The 18,901-nt window shown below is 46.4% G+C and overlaps 1 protein-coding gene and 1 non-coding gene across 2 annotated transcripts; both read right to left on the bottom strand.

Moving 5' to 3' along the window:
* TRNAR-ACG lies at positions 18-90 on the bottom strand. Its single transcript has one exon. It is a non-coding gene; the product is annotated as a tRNA-Arg (tRNA).
* Positions 1,619-3,480, bottom strand: LOC8085922 (60S ribosomal protein L13a-4). Its single transcript, XM_002466386.2, has 4 exons — positions 3,137-3,480; positions 2,921-3,037; positions 2,735-2,822; positions 1,619-1,954 (listed from the first exon to the last, which is right to left on the bottom strand). The coding sequence occupies exons 1-4, from the start codon at positions 3,406-3,408 to the stop codon at positions 1,811-1,813; spliced, it is 621 nt and encodes a 206-aa protein (XP_002466431.1). The 5' UTR covers positions 3,409-3,480; the 3' UTR covers positions 1,619-1,810.

Here is an 18,901-nt window from a genome sequence, read left to right on the forward strand (position 1 = left end):
CAACAAAAAATTTATTTCGACTCCGCTGGGGATCGAACCCAGAATCTCTGGTTCCGTAGACCAGCGCCTTATCCATTGGGCCACGGAGTCTTTGTTGGGCTTAAGTGAACCAAATCATTTTTTTAGGCCTCGCTTAGGTGTCTTACGTAAACTTTTTTGAATTATTGTAGCACTTTCATTTGTGTGTGGTTATTATTGTTCAATTATGGATTAACTAGATTCAAAAGATTCGTTTCATAAATTACAGACAAACTGTGTAGTTAGTTATTTTGTTTATCTATATTTAATATTCCATACATGTGCCGCAAAATTTAATGTGACGAGAAATCTTGAAAAGTTTTTGGCTTTTGGAGAAACTAAACAAGGCCTTAATTAGTGAAGCGTGTTGGTTATTCAGCTGCTATTTTTTAGTTTTTTTTGTGACCAAATACAAATACTCGATATCTAACAGGCAAACCATAAAAAGCAGTAAGGTGGACCAAGGTTTAAGATATCAGCCGCCTTTTGAAGATACCTTAATACACGCATTGGTTAGGTTTAGACTTTACCTTCAACTGCCACACAATTGTTGCAGGATTTGGGTGGGCTACAGTTTCTCAGAATAGAAACGAATTAGTTACAATGTAAATTTCAATCACTCTTGCTGGCTCCTAATTGGAACAATATCTGAATATGCAACTGAAGTACTGAACTAAGTTCCTCTCCTGTCAGTGAACAAGACTGGCAGATTGCTACTAAAATCGGTGCATACAAGGTGCACGCAGTGCAGCTGTTTTAAATGGAAGCGGTAGGCAAGGGTTTCGTTTAGAGGGACATCATGCAATTGCTGTTTCATTTTGCTTGACATTCGTTGGCTTGAAACACAATTGCTGCAAGAAGCCCCTGATGCATGTTGAGGCTTACACTTGTTGACTTTATCAGTATGGAAGAATTAGATATCTTTCAGCTAGGTAAGCATGTGTGGATGAGAGAATTCTCGCCGCGAGCTTATTTTGTTACTAGCAGGAGAGAAGAAACTTTACCTGCTCGCGGTTTTGTTATGTTTGAAATTTTTTTTAAGATTAGTACATATGTATATACATGAAGATGAGGCCTTGTTTAGTTTCAAATTTTTTTGCAAAATAGAAATAATACCACTTTCGTTTGTATTTGACAAATATTATCCAATCATGTACTAAATAGACTCAAAAGATTCGTCTCGTCAATTCCGACCAAACTGTGCAATTAGTTTTTATTTTCGTCTATATTTAATACTTCATGCATGTGTCTAAAGATTTGATGTGACGGAAAATCTAAAAAATTTTACAAAATTATTTAGGAACTAAACAAGGCCTTGCTAGCTGGATTGGCCACTTATCATCTCCACGGATTTTCCATGTGGCTCTACTCAGTTAGCAATAGAGAGAAACTCGGGTATGGTAAACTTTGACGCTACAAACAACAAATGTTCTTAAAAAGGCAATTCGTCCAGTGCTTGTCCATACACCGGTGTGCCGGCAATCGACCAGCAGCGCAAGCACTGGGCTTCTCCCAGTGCCCAACCGAATTTGGTTAATCCCCACTACTTAATCGATACTCGTGAATTCGTAAGTCACACATGAGCTATGAATTCTCAGAATGCAAATGCAAACCGCACATCTGATAAAACCAAACAGTACATTCACCAGCATGAAAATGTGTTCAAAATAGGAGTCGCAGAAGGATAACACGGTTTACTACTCAAGATTATACTGTCACAAACTTTTACCAAACTACTTAAAACAATGGACCAGTTGTTCCACAAAACTGATACGCACGAAAGCACAGCTTCTCAGTATTTGATCGGGGCAAGAATCTCCAGCTGAGATCCCAGCTTCTCCTCGGCTGTCTTCTCAGCCTTGACACGCAGCTTGGCCAGTTGCTTCCTCCTCTCATAGGCAACCTTGGCCTTCTCCTTCCTCTTCTCCTCAAGCTCCTGACAGAGCAAACAAGGGGGGTTAGATACAGGGCACAGTAGAATAAAACACACTACATCAGCAACTCCTACTGCCACTCTTAAGTGCTCATATGAACTGAGTCTTTCTAATTGCAATGTGATGGGCCTCAGAGATCTTGGTGGTTAAGATCATCAAATGGGAACACCCATCAAGAGTAGCAAATATTTTGATCACATCATAGGCACATCACAATATAAATAAATGAATGAATCAATTTAAAGGAGTTAAGATGATACAGAACCATACATAATGATCTGAAAATGGTGTATCATCATAACAAATGCATGTATCAAATAATCAACCACGATGACAAAAACATCAGCAAAAGGATTAGATTGCTGGACCAAAGAGGCAAAGTATATCCTGATATAGCATGATTTTGTCAGAAGTAGCTGGTTGTTAAAATCATATTGTAAAATCAATGGGAATCCGATTTATTTTCTTCATCATCCAGAATCATGCACATTTCAGCATAATCTCCACCAACAAATATAAGCCTATTCTAGCAATAAGAATTCAAAAGGTAAGAATAATTTCTCAATAATAAAAGATGCCCAGCACAAAAGAAACTAAAGAAATTTCAATTGATGCCTGAATAACAAATCATAACATTATGTACGAAAAGGGAAGACACTTCATTTCCAATTAGAATCAGGATAGTAATCACTAACCCGCTAAAACTAGCAACAAGCCCTTAAAGCCTTCGTGCAAAACAATGTCACACGCGAACAAAAAAATAAGAGTGAGAAAACACTTACCCTGATGGTGTCATGGTAGTTCCATCCGACCTCCTTAGAGAGCTCGCCGAGGAGGCAGTACTTGTGCCCAGGCTGCAGCCTCAGAACCCTACGAACCACAACAACAGAACACCATCAGACACGAACATCACAAGTTAAGATCAGCTAGCAATCAGACAAAGCTCAAATACGAATGAAAACACATACTTAAGAGCGTCAGGGATGACCACGCGCTTGGTCTTGTCGTACGGCGGCGGGACGCCCTCGTAGGTCTTGAGCCTTGCAAGAGCCGCCTCTCCCCTCTTGGTCTTATGCGGAATCATCCTGCAAACACAACCGCAGCACACATAAATCTCACGAGTTACCAAGCAAATCGAGAATAGAAGCCAACCGGACGGATCCGGCCGGGCGTTGCCCGCATACCCACGGATGGTGCGCCACAGGATCTTGCTGGGGGCACGGAAGTGAATGGGGCCGTGAGACGGCTTGGTGTTCATCCTCTTGCGGAGGAAGCGGAGGTACTTCATCTTCTGGCGGACGAGGCCGCCCGACATGCAGATCTCCTCGCAGCGGACGACGACCACCTTCTGCCCATTCAGCAGCTCCTTGGCGATAATCGACGACAGGCGTCCGAGCATGTGGTGGCGCGCGTCCACCACGATGCGCTTCGCGCACACGCCGGAGCCGGAAACCATCTCGGCCTTACCTGTGAGGCGGCGGCGGCGCAAGGGTTTGCAGTGGCTGCGGGAAGCGGGTGGAGTGGACGCGAGAGCTGTTAGGGTTTCTCATTTATAGAGATCAAGAATCAGGGTTCGTTAATGGGCCAGGCTGTGGCAACGTTTAGCTTTGAAAAGGCCCACAAAACGCTTAGGCCCATGCCAGCTGTTGGGTGTGCGGAAGATGAGGTGAGGTGTCTTTGGGCTGGTTGGAGAAGGCCATCAGGGTTAGAGTTCCACAGATATGTTATCCATGTTATTTAAGCTATTTTTATATTTTTAAAGTAAAAATTAAAATCTAACATGTATACTATCTGATTTGCTAAAATAGCAAGTTTGTTATTTCTAAATTTTCGCTTGTCATAGCATGTTATTCTCATTAACTATCATATATGTAACAACCCGGATTTTTACGAAAACCAAAAATACGAGCTTTTTAAAGTTTTTCCTGTAATGGTGTGAATCATATAGTTTTTAGGTCTAACTCGATCCTAACCCGCTAACATATCGTGGCATACATATAGATTTGTTTCTAGGCGAGTGCTTTTGTTCGTGAGTCGGTTTAGAGTTTAGTCTTGTTTAGGGTTTTGAGTTTCTTTTGGAGTGCACAAATCCGTAGCAAAGTCTTCCCGAATCTTTGTTGAGCCTATCTCAAAGGCGAAGCGAATCCTTTCTCAATATTTTCGTTGAAGTATGTCTCAAACTCCTTTGGATTCTTTTTGAACTCTTCCCAAAATTCCCCTCTCAATCCCCTCTTTAAAAATCCTTTGAACCTAATCCCAATTCCTTTATCCATAAATAGGAAACCCTTTTTCTTTTGCCTCTTGGGCTCCATTCCTTCCCCCTCCTGCACAGCCGCGGGGCCCAGCCCAGCCAGCTCCCTGCCCCAGCCCATCCCGCGCACTAGGTCGGCCCGCCTCGTCTCCCTCCACCTGTGGCCCAGCTCGGCTGCCCACCCCCCCCCCCGGCCCAACTCGCGCGCGCCAAGGCCCAGGTGGCCCAGGTCGCGGCCCAAGAGGGAGGCAGCGACCCCTGCCCCCTGGAACCCTAGCTGGGCACTCCCAACCCCAGCCAGGAGCAGCAGCCGCCGCCTGAGACGCCGCACCCCAGCACCCCGATGCCTGCGCTCGCGCCTGCCCCGGCTCCCGAGCACCCGCGCCCTCCTGCTCTGTACCGCGCGCACCCGCGATGTGCGCCGCGTGTCCCACTCGCGGCACGGAAGCCGAGGATCACCGTCAGTGCCCTCGGAGCCCTAGGCGGCGCCCTATAAGAACCAGAGCCGCTGCCACCCGCCTCGCCTCCTCTGTGGCGCCGCCGCACTCCTCTTCCCCCTCCATCCAGCGACCGCAAGTCACCTCCCTCTGCTCCTTCTCCCTCCGCCCAGCGCCACTGCGTCACCTCGCCGACGAGCTCGCCGTGGACGTCACAGAGCACGACCACACCGAAGCCACCCACGACCGCGCCATAGCCTCGTCCCGAAGCTGTGCTGCCGTGGCACCGTCTCCGCCACCGGTTCGCTCTGCGCTCGCGACGTCGACATCGCCTGCAACCGCGACGCCACGGACCAAACCCGTGGCGAGCCCGTCACGGCCGCGCCTCGTCCTCGGCCACGCCGACCGCTCCGCCCCCAGAGCTCGCGACGTCGCCCGGAGCTCCCCATCGACCACCACGCCCTCGCCGAGCACCTCGCCCCTGGAGCCCGTGGACGCCCCGACGTCGAGTTCGCTCTGCATCGAGCCCCTGCTCAGAGCCGAGTTGGTCCCGTCAGGTTTTGTCCTCGTCACGACGACGACCGCGGGCAGCAGCGGGTCACGCCCGCGACCTGAACCTTGCTGTGGCCGCGTCGCGACCAGCATCGCGAACTCCCCCGAGCCCCTTCCTCAGGCGCAGAACCCCGACGTCGCGCGCGGACGCCGCACCGGCAGTGACGACCACGACCTTGCTGCGTCGACCTCGCCGAGCCCGTGGCGCCGTCAGCACTGGTGAGCCTCGCCAAGACCGAAGATTCCCCCTTCTTGCGTTCACCTTGCTGAGACCGGCCTTCGTGCCGCGATTCATCCACTGTGCAGGGAAACAGTGGCCTCGTTGTGTTTTGCCGAAGATGCGACGTCTTCCCGCTGCCTGCTGCACATCCCGGCCAACAGCAGGCTTGCAGCTGGTCTACGCCTTCCTCGTGGTCAGCAAGGTTGAACCTTGAACCTAGCCGACATCGTCTCCGACGTCGGCAAAACCCTTGTCCTTTCTTGTATCATTGTATAAACTTGTTATATGATTTAACCATATCCATGCCTGTGCCGTGCCTTCGTGCCAGTCTATTTGTTTATCTATCTCTCGTGCTATGGAAATGTGCTACTCCAGGTTGTCTTGCGTCGATCGTGTTGCCAGTCGTTGTGTTGAGGTTCTTCATGCGTTGTTCTGGTGGTTGTGTGTTGTTTGTCGTTGTTGTGGACCGAGCCTTCGAGCCGGTCGAGGATCGTAGTAGGTTTGACCATTCGGTCGTGGGATCGTTCCACGGTGGCCGTAATGCCGAACCTAGCACATTTCCCTCATTTTAGTTGACTCTCTAGTGCTATGAATAATAGCGACCCTATTCTACCCACAAGCGTGGTCACCATGGACTTGATGTCGGTGCGCCTCCTACCCGCACCTGGCGAGCCACTTGTGACCTAGTTTAGTGGGAGACTAGCGGACGACAATCGTGGGACTTATGAAAGCCAACTCGTTAGGTGGAGCTCATGGCTACGAGTCGTCTCGCCATAGCCATCGGGCTTTACCTTGTTTTCGCGTGTTTATCCTAACCACCTCGTATGCTCTTACCACTTCGACTATAGCATTCCCTCGGACCTAGCGGTGACAACCGCATCGCTACGGGCCTTAGGAATAGCCTTATGTTGATTAAGATGCACAGTCATGGTGCCCTACGAGTAAGTTTGGATCGTGGGATCGTATCTCTTTTCTCCAACTGTCGTTTGTTCCATGGCGAGTTGGTTGAAAGAGTGTGATTTCGTTCTTCTTCTCCCTTGCTATTAATCCCCGTCGATCCAGTAAGATGTGGATTGAGCTCCTTTTTGCTTGTTGATGTTTTGTTTCCAGTCCCGCGATTCCCGCCGTTGCTTTGGCGAGCGGATCAATGGAAAGTGAAGCCCGTGTCTTTTCTTGTCTTTTTGGTTCTTCGTGCTTAAACTCTTGTATGCTTGTACCTATTCGACCGTAGCATTTCTTTGGTTCTCGCGGTGACAACCGCACTGCTAAGAACCCTAGGGATGTCTTAGTGCATTCAGTGTACCTAGGTCGTGGTACCCTACAAGTAGTTTGAGCACTCGTGTTCTTGTGTGTTACTTTTTCTGATTCCTCGTCTCTTACCATGGCGAGTGGATGAGGAGAAGTAAACCACTCCCCTTTTCTACTCTCCTTGTTCCACCCTCTCTTGGCTCTCGCCAACTACAATGGCGTATGGATTGAGAGAGACCGAAACTTCTCGTGCTCGTAGTCTTTTCGGTTCTCGTCGATCTTTATGACACTTGGATCAAAAGACCGTAAGCTGTGGTGTTTGCTTAGAATGAGTTAGAGTCTAAGCCATTTATTAAAGCCGTACAGGTTGACTCAGTTAACCCGGGAAGTACCGGCTAGGCTAAGACTCTGGCTTGTACTTAGTGAACAACCATTCCCGTTTCTTTTAGCCCTGGGATCGGGCATCCGCCGAGAGGGCTAAGTTGTTTTCCTTTCGGTGCTCTTTTAGTGTAGTTGTTCCTCAGTGTTATGTCGTCTCTTTTTGTAGTCTTTCGAGGTCTAGTGGTTTGATTGTTTCGCCTTGTTTGTCGCTTTCGAGGTAGTTTCTTCGGTTAGCGTTGATCGGATCAGGACCCGTTGGAGGGAGGATATGCGGAAAGGAGGATCTCGGATGAGAACGACTACAAGTGCACTGAGGATCTCAGAAATGACATTCGACAGGTGCCACGTCCCACCCAACCTCGTAGAATCCTATTAGACATGCAATAATGTAGAAGCTAGTGCTTTACTTTATGCAAATGAACTAAGATAGGTTGCATGGTAGAAATGCTTGTGAGCCATTGCCTTGTTGCAACCTATAACCCTCGCACACCCGCTGATAGGTTAGATGCTTGCATACTACTTACTACTGCTTCTACTACGCATTATATATGTGATGTGATGCATTGTGGAGGACTGGAAGTGAGTGGATAAGGCACGTGGTGCCAAAAGCTGGATAATGAGATGGTAATGGATTTGGGGACGACGAGTCTTGGGACAAGTCTTGCCGGGGGACGCTACTTGGGTGTTCTCCACGAGAGATACCTGTGGCGGGTACATGTGACAGGGAGAGGTCCCGGAGTGGAGTGTCTTCGTGGGACGAAGCACCGGGATGGGAGGTGCTGTTTAGCACGGGGTAGCCGGATGTCCCGTCGAGAGGAGCATCGGTTGGCCCCTTGTGAAGATGTCTTGTTCGGTCACCCTAAGGACTGAGATGTTGTGAGAACCGGTTCGTAGGAAGCCTTGCACCCCACTCGCTCTTATGGGGAGGAGACGGATGTACGACCAGTTAGGGCGATGCCACTACTACTAGGTTGTTGGTAGACAGTGTAGGGAGGTACGGGCATGAGGACCCACACCCTCCTAAGACAGCGTAGTGACCTTTGGGGGCCCGGTACTACGCCTCACAGTCTCAGCGTACCGGTGGTACTCCGGTATGGTCCCAGTTCTGAGTGGTAGGGTGGCATCGTACTTAGTTGGAAGGCAGCCCGGCATCAGCCTAGGCGGGGCGCACCGCCGATGATGGTGATCTTGTGGTTAGTGCAAACCTCTGCAGAGTTTCTGGTTGATCGATCGATACATATGCCGTTTACGGCTATGGACCTTTCCTATGTTTCCTCTTCACTTGACTAGAGAGAGGAGTCCTTTCTACCTTTCCCTGGGTTTGTGTTGGATCCAGCGTTGGCCGTTTGTAAGTGCAATCAAGCCTATTGTGGGTTTTGGCGTTGATGACCACCGAATTAGGGAACTAATGAGTTTTGCTGAGATGACAAGCAGGGAATATAACAAAGAGGTTGTTGAATACCATGGAGGATCCCCCATTTCTAAAGGATGGCTTTCCTAGCTCCAAAGGAGGTTTAATTCATTTTCGGTTTGAATTTGAGTATAGGAAAAGCCGTACTATAAAGAGGGACTCCAAGGTTGTGGATCAAATTGTGAACCAAAGGCTCAAAAGCTCATCAACATCCTCAGACCCAAGCCTAGCCAGCATATCTTTCTCTCTACACTTTGGTGTTTTCAGGCTGGTTCAGGCAAGGGCGGCACTGCCGCCCTACCCTGTGACAGTTGGAGAGCTGGGTATAAATACCCTTCCAGACCGTCTCAAACGGTAACCTGCTCATCTTCCTCGCTCCCAACCGTTGCAAACAGACCAGAGCTCACTTCTCTCTCCCTCCTTGTTGCTCCTCAAGCCCCCAAGCCAATCCTTGATTCTAGCCATCAAAACTTGAGGGAAAAGGCAGCAAACTTCGATTGGAGAGCAGATCCATTGATTCCCAGCGTCAAAAAGAGCTTTTGGTTCACGTTTGGCCGGCAGCCTTGAGTTTGTTACTCTTGGAGCTTGCTCCTAGCCGGCTAGGCGTCGCCCTAGAGCTTGCCAACTTGTGTGGCAGCCAAGGGAAGGTTTGTAAGGTTACCCTTGCAGCTAATACATTCTTTACTCTTTGCAAGGGGTAAAATCCTTGCTTTGAGAACGAGGAGAAGGTAAGCCTGTGTGGCTAAGCCGGTCCTAGTGTGGGCACCTCAACAACGTGGAGTAGGCCAAGCCTTGTTGTGGAAACAGCTGAACCACGGTAAAAATCGTGTGTCTTGTGTGCTTTCACTTGCGTATGAGTTTGTGTTAGGATTTGAGGCCGATCTACTTGGTGGAGAGGCTCCAGCACATTCTAGCCACGTACCTGTGCTCTAACATCTTGCAGGAAGCTTGGAAATTTAGTCGATCTAAATTTCCCTGGGTAAACTTTGAATCAATTCAATTAAGCTTCTGTCTGTTTTTCTGTTGAGGCCGTCAGTGCCGCCCTGGGAGGGCCTCACTGCCGCCCTTGCCTGTGTGACTGATAAACTTTGCTGAAAAAGTTTGAACAGGCCTATTCACGCCCCCTCTAGGCCACTTCCTGTACATCCAGAGATCCTACAAGTGGTATCGGAGCTGAGTTGCTTCGTATACGCTTCACCGCGTGAAGTATGGAAGTTGCGAGAAGCTCGGGGGCAAAGGATAAGTCCATTCCAGCTGCACAAGCTGAGGATGTGCTGGTTGAGAGTGATAGCAGTGAGCTATCAGTCTCAACAGCCAGCAACTCCACCCTCAAGCCTGATGGTGGTATGACTACCGATCCCGAGAGAAGGCAAAGAAGGCAAGCAAGAAGAGAAGCTAAAGCAAAAAGAAAAGAAGATGAAAAGCTAGCTGCCAAGAAAAAGAGAAAAGAAGAAAGAAAAGCCAAACGAGAAGAGCGAGCCAAAAGAAGGGCAGCAAAGAAAGAAGAAGAGAAGAAGAAAGAAAAGGAGGTGTATGATGCATCATCAAGTGAGCTATCATCTAGTACGGATGATGGTGATGATGATGAATCATATAACCGCTCCAAGAAGGACAAGAAGGGCAAATCGACGAAGGAGGACAACAGCAACAAAAGGAAATACTCCGCTGTATCCTTTAACTATTCTTATTTGTCTAACCGAGACAAGAAGTGTCTTGTCAACGTGCCCGCTGGCAAGTTGCCTCATTTCGATGGGACCGACTTTGCTAAGTGGAAGCATTTGATGAGTCACTATCTTGGAGCTCTTCACCCCGGTCTTTGGGATGTTGTTTGTGATGGATTTCAGGAACCTGCAGATCCAGAGAATCCAACAAATGAAGAAATGATTGTTGTCCACTTCAATAATCAAGCCACAAGCATTCTCCTTAGTGCTCTCAATGGAAATGAGTACAATCGGGTGATGAATGTGAATGTGGCCAAGCAGATTTGGGATACTTTGGTTTTAGCTCATGAAGGTGTTGACAAAGTGAGGAAGGCCAAAATTGATTTGATGATGGCCAAGCTCAATAGGTTTGTGATTATTGGTGATGAAGGGCCACAAGAAATGTTTGATAGGTTGATGGTGCTAGTTGGAAAAATTAGAGGCTATGGTGGTGACCTTGATGACCATAGAGTTGTGAAAGTAATGTTGGAAGCATACTCACCAAGGAATGAGACCGTGGTCACTCTCATTAGAGACAAGAAGAATTTCGAGCATTTCACCCCAAGTGATGTGCTTGGAAGATTGTTGACATTTGACATGCAAAGAGAAGAGGCTAATGAGAGAAGAAAGCTTGGCGAGCTGCAAGCCAAGTTAGAAGGCATGAAGGTCAATGATATAGCACTCAAGGCAAAGCAATCAAACAAGCAAGGTGGCTGCAGCAAATCCAAGAGCAGCAAGCAAGTATCAACAAGTCAGCCCAAGAAAGCAAAGCAAGTTCAAGAATGTGATCCATCTTCATCCTCTAGTGATAGTGATGGTGATGATGGTGATTATGAGAAGATAGATGATATTGCCCTCTTCATAAGCAAGCATAGACGGGGGCTGAAACAACATGGATTCAAGTTCACTCCAAGGAAGTTCCAAAACAAGAAGAAGAGATTGTGCTTTAACTGTGGCAGCACCGAGCATCTTGTTGCAGAATGTCCAGAGGCAAAGAAAAAGAAGGAACAAAGGCATGACAACAAGAGAAATTACAAGAGGGTTGGAGAAGCACACATCGGGCATGAATGGGACTCAACTCAAGAGACCTCAAGTGGAGATGAGAAGGTGGCTACCATGGCTGTCCTCAAATCAACATCTTCACCAAGGCTCTTCGACAACATGACCGATGATGAGCAAGATGGCAGCTCCCACATTTGTCTTATGGCAAAGGGTGGGAAGGTACAAACCAAATCCAAATCTTCTCCAATCCCCAAAGAAATCTCTAGTAGTGAACTAAGTGACTCCTCTAGTGATGATGACTCTAGTGATGATGAATTTAATGAAATGACTAAAAAGTGTGATCATAAAACTAAAGTCTACATCTTTAGGCTAATGAAGGAAGTACTAGATCTCAATAATGAAATTGATTTAAGAAATGATGACATCAAGCAGCAAGCTAAGAAAAATCTGGCTCAAATTAAAGAGATTGACTCATTGGAAAGTGAGGTGGCTGCACTAAAGAAAAGTATAAAGAAAGAAAAAGAAAGCCACACTCTCACAAAGAAGGAAGTAGATGCACTCAAGCAAAAGTATTATGGCTTAGATGAAAAGCATAAAGGTCTTGAGCAGCAATATAATCTTCTTTGGGAGAGTACCTCACAGTCCTCTAAGTCAAATGAGACTAGTACTCCCTCCATTAGTGAAAGTTGTGGAAAATGCAATAATCTTGACTTAAACATGTATTCCACAAATCTTGCAAACATGGAGGCTATGAAAAAGGAGATCACGAGGCTCACACATCTGTTGAACACCAAGTACGAGAACAAACCATAAGGTAAAGAAGTTCAGCAAAATAGGCCAAACTACAAGGATGGGAGAAATCCCAAAGTCAAGGATGGACTTGGCCACACAAAAGGAGGAAAGACAAATGGAAGAGACCTGGTGAATGGCATTGAGTGTGTTAAATTCACGAGCAAAGGTAAGGTTGGTGTAGAGCAGCCTGCACAGAAGGGAGCACAAAAGCAGCCCCGAGCCCACTGGCCAGCCAAGGGCGGCAGTGAGGCCCTGAAGGGCGGCAGTGCCGCCCTCCCCAGACAAGGGAAGGCTACCAACCTCAAACCTGAGCTTATGAAAGCACAAAAGAAGGTATGCCAGCCTCAGGGGGAGTCCCAGCAACCCAGAAAGCAGAACAGGGGGACTCCAAAGAAAAGTTTCTATCAACCAAAGGCAAAGACACAAAGCCCAATTGTGAATACTTCCTTTGTGTTGAAAAATAACAGCAAAGGGGAAGTGATTGCCAAATATGTTGGCAAGGGCAGAAATGTGTATCTTAACACTTCCATTTGGGTTCCTAAAATTTTTGTGACTAACATGCAAGGCCCCAAGAAAAATTGGGGACCTAAACCAAGGAACTAAACTTGTTTTGCAGGCATACTCCTCCGGTGGGTCAAGTTGGGTGCTTGACAGCGGCTGTACAAATCATATGACCGGAGAGAAGAGTATGTTCTCAACGTATTCCCCAACTACAAATTCAAAAGAATCTATCATATTTGGTGATAACTCCAAGGGGGAAGTTGTCGGTCTTGGTAAGGTTGCTATCACAACAAATTCTTCCATTTCAAATGTCTTGCATGTGGATCCGTTGGGATACAACTTGTTATCAGTTTCACAATTGTGTGAGGCTGGTTACAATTGTCTCTTTACGGAGAAAGGTGTGGAAGTCTTTAAGAGGGAGGATTCCTCTATTGTCTTTACGGGTCACTTGAAGGGCAAGCTTTACCTAGTTGATTTCAACAAAGGTAAGGCCAAGCTTGAGACTTGTTTAATGGCAAAATCTAGCATGGGCTGGTTATGGCATCGCCGTCTAGCACATATTGGCATGAGGAACTTGGCCAAACTCCAAAAGGACAACCACATCATTGGACTAACAAATGTTGAATTTGAGAAATACAGGATATGTAGTGCTTGCCAAGCCGGGAAACAAGTAGGTGTACTACACCCACCAAAGAGTATCATGACGACCACTCAACCATTGGAGTTGATACATATGGACCTCTTTGGACCGGTCGCCTACCTAAGCATCGGGGGTAACAAATATGGATTAGTTATTGTTGATGATTATTCTCGCTTCACTTGGGTATTCTTTGTCTTTGAGAAATCTCAGGTACAAGAGAAAGTAAAGATCTTTGTGAGAAGAGCACGAAGAGAGTTTGGGCTGCCCATCAAGAAAATAAGAAGTGATAATGGCAGCGAGTTCAAAAACACCCAAGTTGAAGAATTTCTTGATGATGAAGGCATCAAGCATGAGTTTTCAACTCCATACACCCCGCAGCAAAATGGCGTGGTAGAGAGGAAAAATAGAACACTCATTGATATGGCAAGAACAATGCTTGATGAGTATAAGACTTCGGACCTATTTTGGTGCGAAGCAATCAACACCGCTTGCCATGCAATCAACCGCCTCTATCTACACAAGAAACTCAAGAAGACTTCATATGAGCTGCTAACCGGTAACAAACCAAAGGTGTCATACTTTAGAGTGTTTGGGTGCAAGTGTTTCATACTCAATAAAAGGCCCAAAACCTCTAAGTTTGCACCTAAAGTTGATGAAGGCATTCTTCTTGGTTATGGATCAAATGAGCATGCCTACCGCATCTACAACAAAACCTCTGGTAGAGTTGAAGTTGCGATAGATGTCTTATTTGATGAGTCTAACGGCTCTCAAGTAGAGCATATTGATGAAAGTGTTGCAGGAAAAGAGGATTCACCATGTGAGGCAATCAAGCAATTGGCTCTTGGTGACATAAGGCCACAAGAAGAAAAAGCCACTGCTCAGGAGGATCCCCAAGATGCTGCTGACAAGTCTTCCGCTGATGCACTCGATGCAAATGTGTCAGCCACACCTGCTGCTCAGCAACAGGGCGGCAGTGAGGCTGTCCAGGGCGGCAGTGCCGCCCCTCCCTCAGCAGCAGCAACTTCCTCAACACCTCAAGGGCTGGATCTTGCACCAGTTTTTGAGCTTGAAGCTGATGAAGAGTTAGATGAAGAACAAGACGGTGTTGAGCATCCAAGACTACGCCAAACAATTCAAAGAGATCATCCTGCCGACAACATCCTTGGAAGTCTTCGAAAGGGAGTGTTGACACGTTCACATTTAGCAAGTTTCTGTCAACATTTCTCTTTTGTGTCTTCCATTGAACCAGATAAGGTAGAGAAGGCGTTGGCGGATGAGGATTGGGTCTTGGCCATGCAAGAAGAGCTCAACAACTTCGAGAGGAACCAAGTGTGGACTCTCGTTGAAAGGCCCAATACCAATGTGATTGGCACCAAATGGGTCTTTCGCAACAAGCAAGATGAGAACGACGTGGTGACAAGGAACAAGGCAAGATTGGTGGCTCAAGGTTACACACAAGTGGAGGGCTTGGACTTCGAGGAGACCTTTGCACCGGTGGCAAGGCTTGAAGCAATTCGAATGCTTTTAGCCTTTGCTGCCCATCACGACTTCAAGCTGTTCCAAATGGATGTCAAGAGTGCATTCCTCAATGGCCCTATACAAGAGTTGGTGTATGTTGAGCAGCCACCAGGTTTTAAAGATCCCAAGTTTCCAAACCATGTCTATGAACTCCAAAAGGCGCTCTATGGGCTTAAGCAAGCACCAAGAGCATGGTATGAATGCCTTAAGGATTTCTTGCTCAAGAAAGGCTTTGAAATAGGCAAAGCTGATTCTACTCTCTTTACTCGTAAAATTGGTAATGATATTTTTGTGTGCCAAATATATGTCGATGACATAATATTTGGTAGTACTAATCAAGTGTTTTGCGAGGAATTTAGTAGGATCATGACAAAGAGATTTGAGATGTCCATGATGGGTGAGCTGAAGTACTTCCTCGGGTTTCAAATCAAGCAATTGAAGGAAGGGACTTTCATAAGTCAAACCAAGTACACCCTTGATATGCTGAAGAAGTTTGACATGGAGAAAGCGAAGCCTATCAATACTCCCATGCCAACTAATGGACATCTTGATCTTGATGATAAAGGGAAGGCCGTGGACATCAAGGTATACCGCTCCATGATCGGCTCTTTACTTTATCTGTGCGCATCTAGGCCTGATATTATGCTTAGTGTGTGCATGTGTGCTAGATTTCAAGCTAATCCGAAAGAATGTCACTTAGTGGCTGTTAAGAGAATCTTGAGATATTTAGTACACACTCCTAACCTTGGCTTGTGGTATCCTAAGGGCTCCAAGTTCAATCTACTTGGCTATTCAGATTCTGATTATGCCGGTTGCAAAGTAGATAGAAAAAGCACTTCGGGGACATGTCAATTCCTTGGACGGTCCTTAGTGTCTTGGAGTTCTAAAAAGCAAAATTGTGTAGCCCTTTCCACAGCTGAGGCCGAGTATATTGCAGCCGGTGCATGCTGTGCTCAATTACTTTGGATGAGGCAAACCCTTCGTGATTTCGGATGTCAATTCACCAAAATCCCACTTTTGTGTGACAATGAAAGTGCCATAAAACTTGCAAACAACCCTGTAAGTCACTCAAGAACCAAGCACATAGACGTCCGACATCACTTCTTGAGAGACCACGAAGCCAAAGGAGATATCGAAATTCGCCATGTGAGCACCGAAAAGCAACTAGCCGATATCTTCACTAAGCCTCTAGACGAGACAAGGTTTTGTGCTTTGCGTAGTGAACTGAATATCTTGGATTCTCGTAACGTGGTTTGAACTCCAGCACACACCTTGTTTGAAAAACTAGTATGCATAGGAGAAAATACTTGAAAAGATTTAATTATGTCTTTCAAAAACTCTTAAAATTTGTCTCAAATATCATGACTATAATTTGATTGTTTCCTTGTATCTAGTCATGGTGTTTGGGTTGTATGTGTTCATATCTAATGCAATAGAGAAAAGTTATTTTCTCTTAAATCCCTCTGTTGTCAAGGAGGGCGGCAGTGCCGCCCTAAGCGGTTCAGGCAAAATCGCCCTGGACTGGATCTCACGGGCCCACTTTTTTTTTCTTTTCTTCTCTAGTCGTGCCCGTGATCTCTCTCTCTCTTCTCCACATTGCGCCGCACCTCTCCCTCTCTGTCTCTCTCTCTCCCTCACGCCGGCTCTAGGGGACTTCTCCCCATCGGCCTCTTCCCTGCTGTGAGGAAGAAGGAGAAGAGGGGAAGGCCTTCTCTGGTCTTCTCCAGTGGTGCATTGGGGTGGGCTGCTCCCTCTCCAAGGAGGGACATTCTTCTCTCATCCCCTCAATCCAAGGAAGCAAAGCAAGGTGAAACCCTAACCAATCCCGATCTCTGCAATGTCTACTTTTTGGGCAAAAGTTTCAGTTTCTAGTGGATGGATGATGAATTAGGAAGAGGTTTAGTGGATGGATTTGAATGGATTTGATTTCTCTCGACGTATTGAAAGATGCCCTCCGGCAGTGCCGGAGCTTAAGGTCGGCAGTGCCGGCCTTGGCAACTGCTTCTCTGCAGTTTCAATGCATTGAAGGGAAAGTAAATCGATTAAAGTTCATAGATTAAATCTATCCTAGTTCGTTTGTTCATCCTCTTTAAGCTCATGCTCATCTAGACTTAGTCTGCTTATGAACTGTCTTAGAGATTGTATGATGGACAGTGGTGCATATGTGTGTAAGTTGAATAAGAGATGAAGTGTAGAGTAGGGACTGCAGAAACTCTGCAGGGCGGCAGTGCCGCCCTCACCTGACCAGCTTGGTTAGGGGGAGTTCCCACAGTCCATATTCTACACATCTCACTTGATCAATTGACTCTACATATGTTCCACTATATGCCAGATGTACAATTCCTGATTTGGCTCAATTTTGGCATAGATGGACCGAGGAAAGAGGAAAATAACCACCAAGCAACAAGTTCGCAGAGGCAGGGGCAGAGGCAGCAGCTCTGGAGTATTCTTTGGAGATGATAGAGCAGCAAGGCAGCAGTATATTCAGCAAGAAGAAATGTTGCAGCAGGCTGGTTTCACGATCTCTCCCATAGGCTGTCCTAGCACTCCCTTGCACATTATAGAATTTGATGACAGCTATATGAGGGACAGCACCGATGAGTTTGAACTCAAGGCACCAAATGACACAGTGGATCATCCCTTAATCAATTATGCAGCAAGCTGGAAAGCTGTGGAGGAAGCTAGAGAGATGGATCCCTATGCTCACAGCAAGATAAGTGGTGTTGATTATCGTTTCTGGAATGTTTTTCATTCAAATTTCTATGCCACTGCTATTCTACCAGCTAGAAAGGGAAAGATTTGTGAGATGCATTTCATTGATTTTGATGCTATGCAAGCAAAAGAGGAGCCTGACTTTGATGCTGCAATTAAAGTATGTGATAAGTTTGAGCTGTCCACTCTCATGTCCTTTAAATATGACTGGAATAGAGAGATACTTGCTCAATTTCATGCTACCTACTTCTGGAACAGAGACAATGATGAGGTTCATTGGATGACAGATGGTACACATTATAGGATTGATTTCATTACCTTATGCAGGATATTGGGTTTTGGAAATGACCATAGAACCTACTCTCGAATTCACAATGAGAGAAGGTTTGAGCCACATGAGGTGAGTTTTATGTGGGAGGATCCAACCCAAGTGAACAACAGGAGGACTGGGTTGAAGAGTTTCTATTATGTGATGAACAACCTTATCAAAATGACACTCAACCCAAAAGACAATGCCACTGATCTCAATGGCCATATTACTAATGTGCTGTCCAGATTTCCAGAAGGAGATAAATTTAGTATTCCAAGGTTCATATGGGTAGAGCTGGCATATGCTATGGATGATGGGAGGAGGTCACTTCCTTATGCTCCTTATCTGATGTTTATGATTGAGAGAGTGACTGGAGTTAGATATCCTAAGGATTGTAGCCACACGGTGTATAACATCAAGAAAACCAAAGGTGGTAAAACAGCCCCACCTCCTGCAGTAGAGAGCTCATACCATAGTGAGGGAGGCCACAGTGTGCCACAGAGGAGAGATGGAAGGAAGAAGAAGCGCTTTCAGAAGTTGGCAGAATGGGTGAAGGCTATTTTTGGCACTTGCTCTTACATGGCACAAAATCAGTATAATGATAGGATGGAGAGCAGGCATACAATAAATGTAGCTAGAGAGGTTCAGGGTCTACCTCCTCTTCCACCCGTGGCTCCACCTCCTCAGTTTCCAGATCTTCCTCACCTGTCTGACACGGAGTCTGGTGAAGATCATGGCAGCTATGATGAGCACCAGGGATATGATGATGATCCAGATCTTCAGGAGACACTAGGCAGTGTCTATCGGCAGTTCAGGGATGATGCTAGACAGCGTCAGGCTAGCACTTCAGCGGCTGCTCCTCGACGTTCCACGCGTGCCTCTCGCTTCACAGCTACTACTCATAGGGCTGGTCGTGCTGTGGTTTCCAGTGACGATGATGACGATGATGAGTGAGTTGTTCTCTCTTCTTTCTCTCTTCTTTTCTCTTTTTGGTACTTGATGCCAAAGGGGGAGAAAATTAGAGAAATTAGAGGGGTCAATTCTTTTCGACTGGACTTCGTTACTGCAGCTGCAAATCTTCATGTTCAGATCCGATGAGAGTGTTAGTTGTTAGTTTGTGAGCATGAGTGCTTCTTCAAAAACTATTTTTAAGTTGAAATAATGCTACTTACTTGTCTCTATTTGCTTCGGATGTGAACATGTACTTGTGAACTGCTTGTCAGTCTTAATTATTAGTTTAAATTCTGTTGGTTAACCTGCTTGTGTGGTGTAAT

This window comes from Sorghum bicolor, chromosome 1 (genome assembly GCF_000003195.3).
Source record: "Sorghum bicolor cultivar BTx623 chromosome 1, Sorghum_bicolor_NCBIv3, whole genome shotgun sequence".
Taxonomy (NCBI): Eukaryota; Viridiplantae; Streptophyta; class Magnoliopsida; order Poales; family Poaceae; genus Sorghum; species Sorghum bicolor.

Bases quoted from the DNA above. Each gene is read 5' to 3' on its own strand.
- LOC8085922 (XM_002466386.2), bottom strand. From the start codon at position 3,408: ATGGTTTCCGGCTCCGGCGTGTGCGCGAAGCGCATCGTGGTGGACGCG. The intron at 3,038-3,136 runs GTATGCGGGCAA...TTGTGTTTGCAG, and splicing joins CTGTGGCGCACCATCCGTGG to GATGATTCCGCATAAGACCA. The intron at 1,955-2,734 runs GTAAGTGTTTTC...TTGCTCTGTCAG, and splicing joins ACTACCATGACACCATCAGG to GAGCTTGAGGAGAAGAGGAA.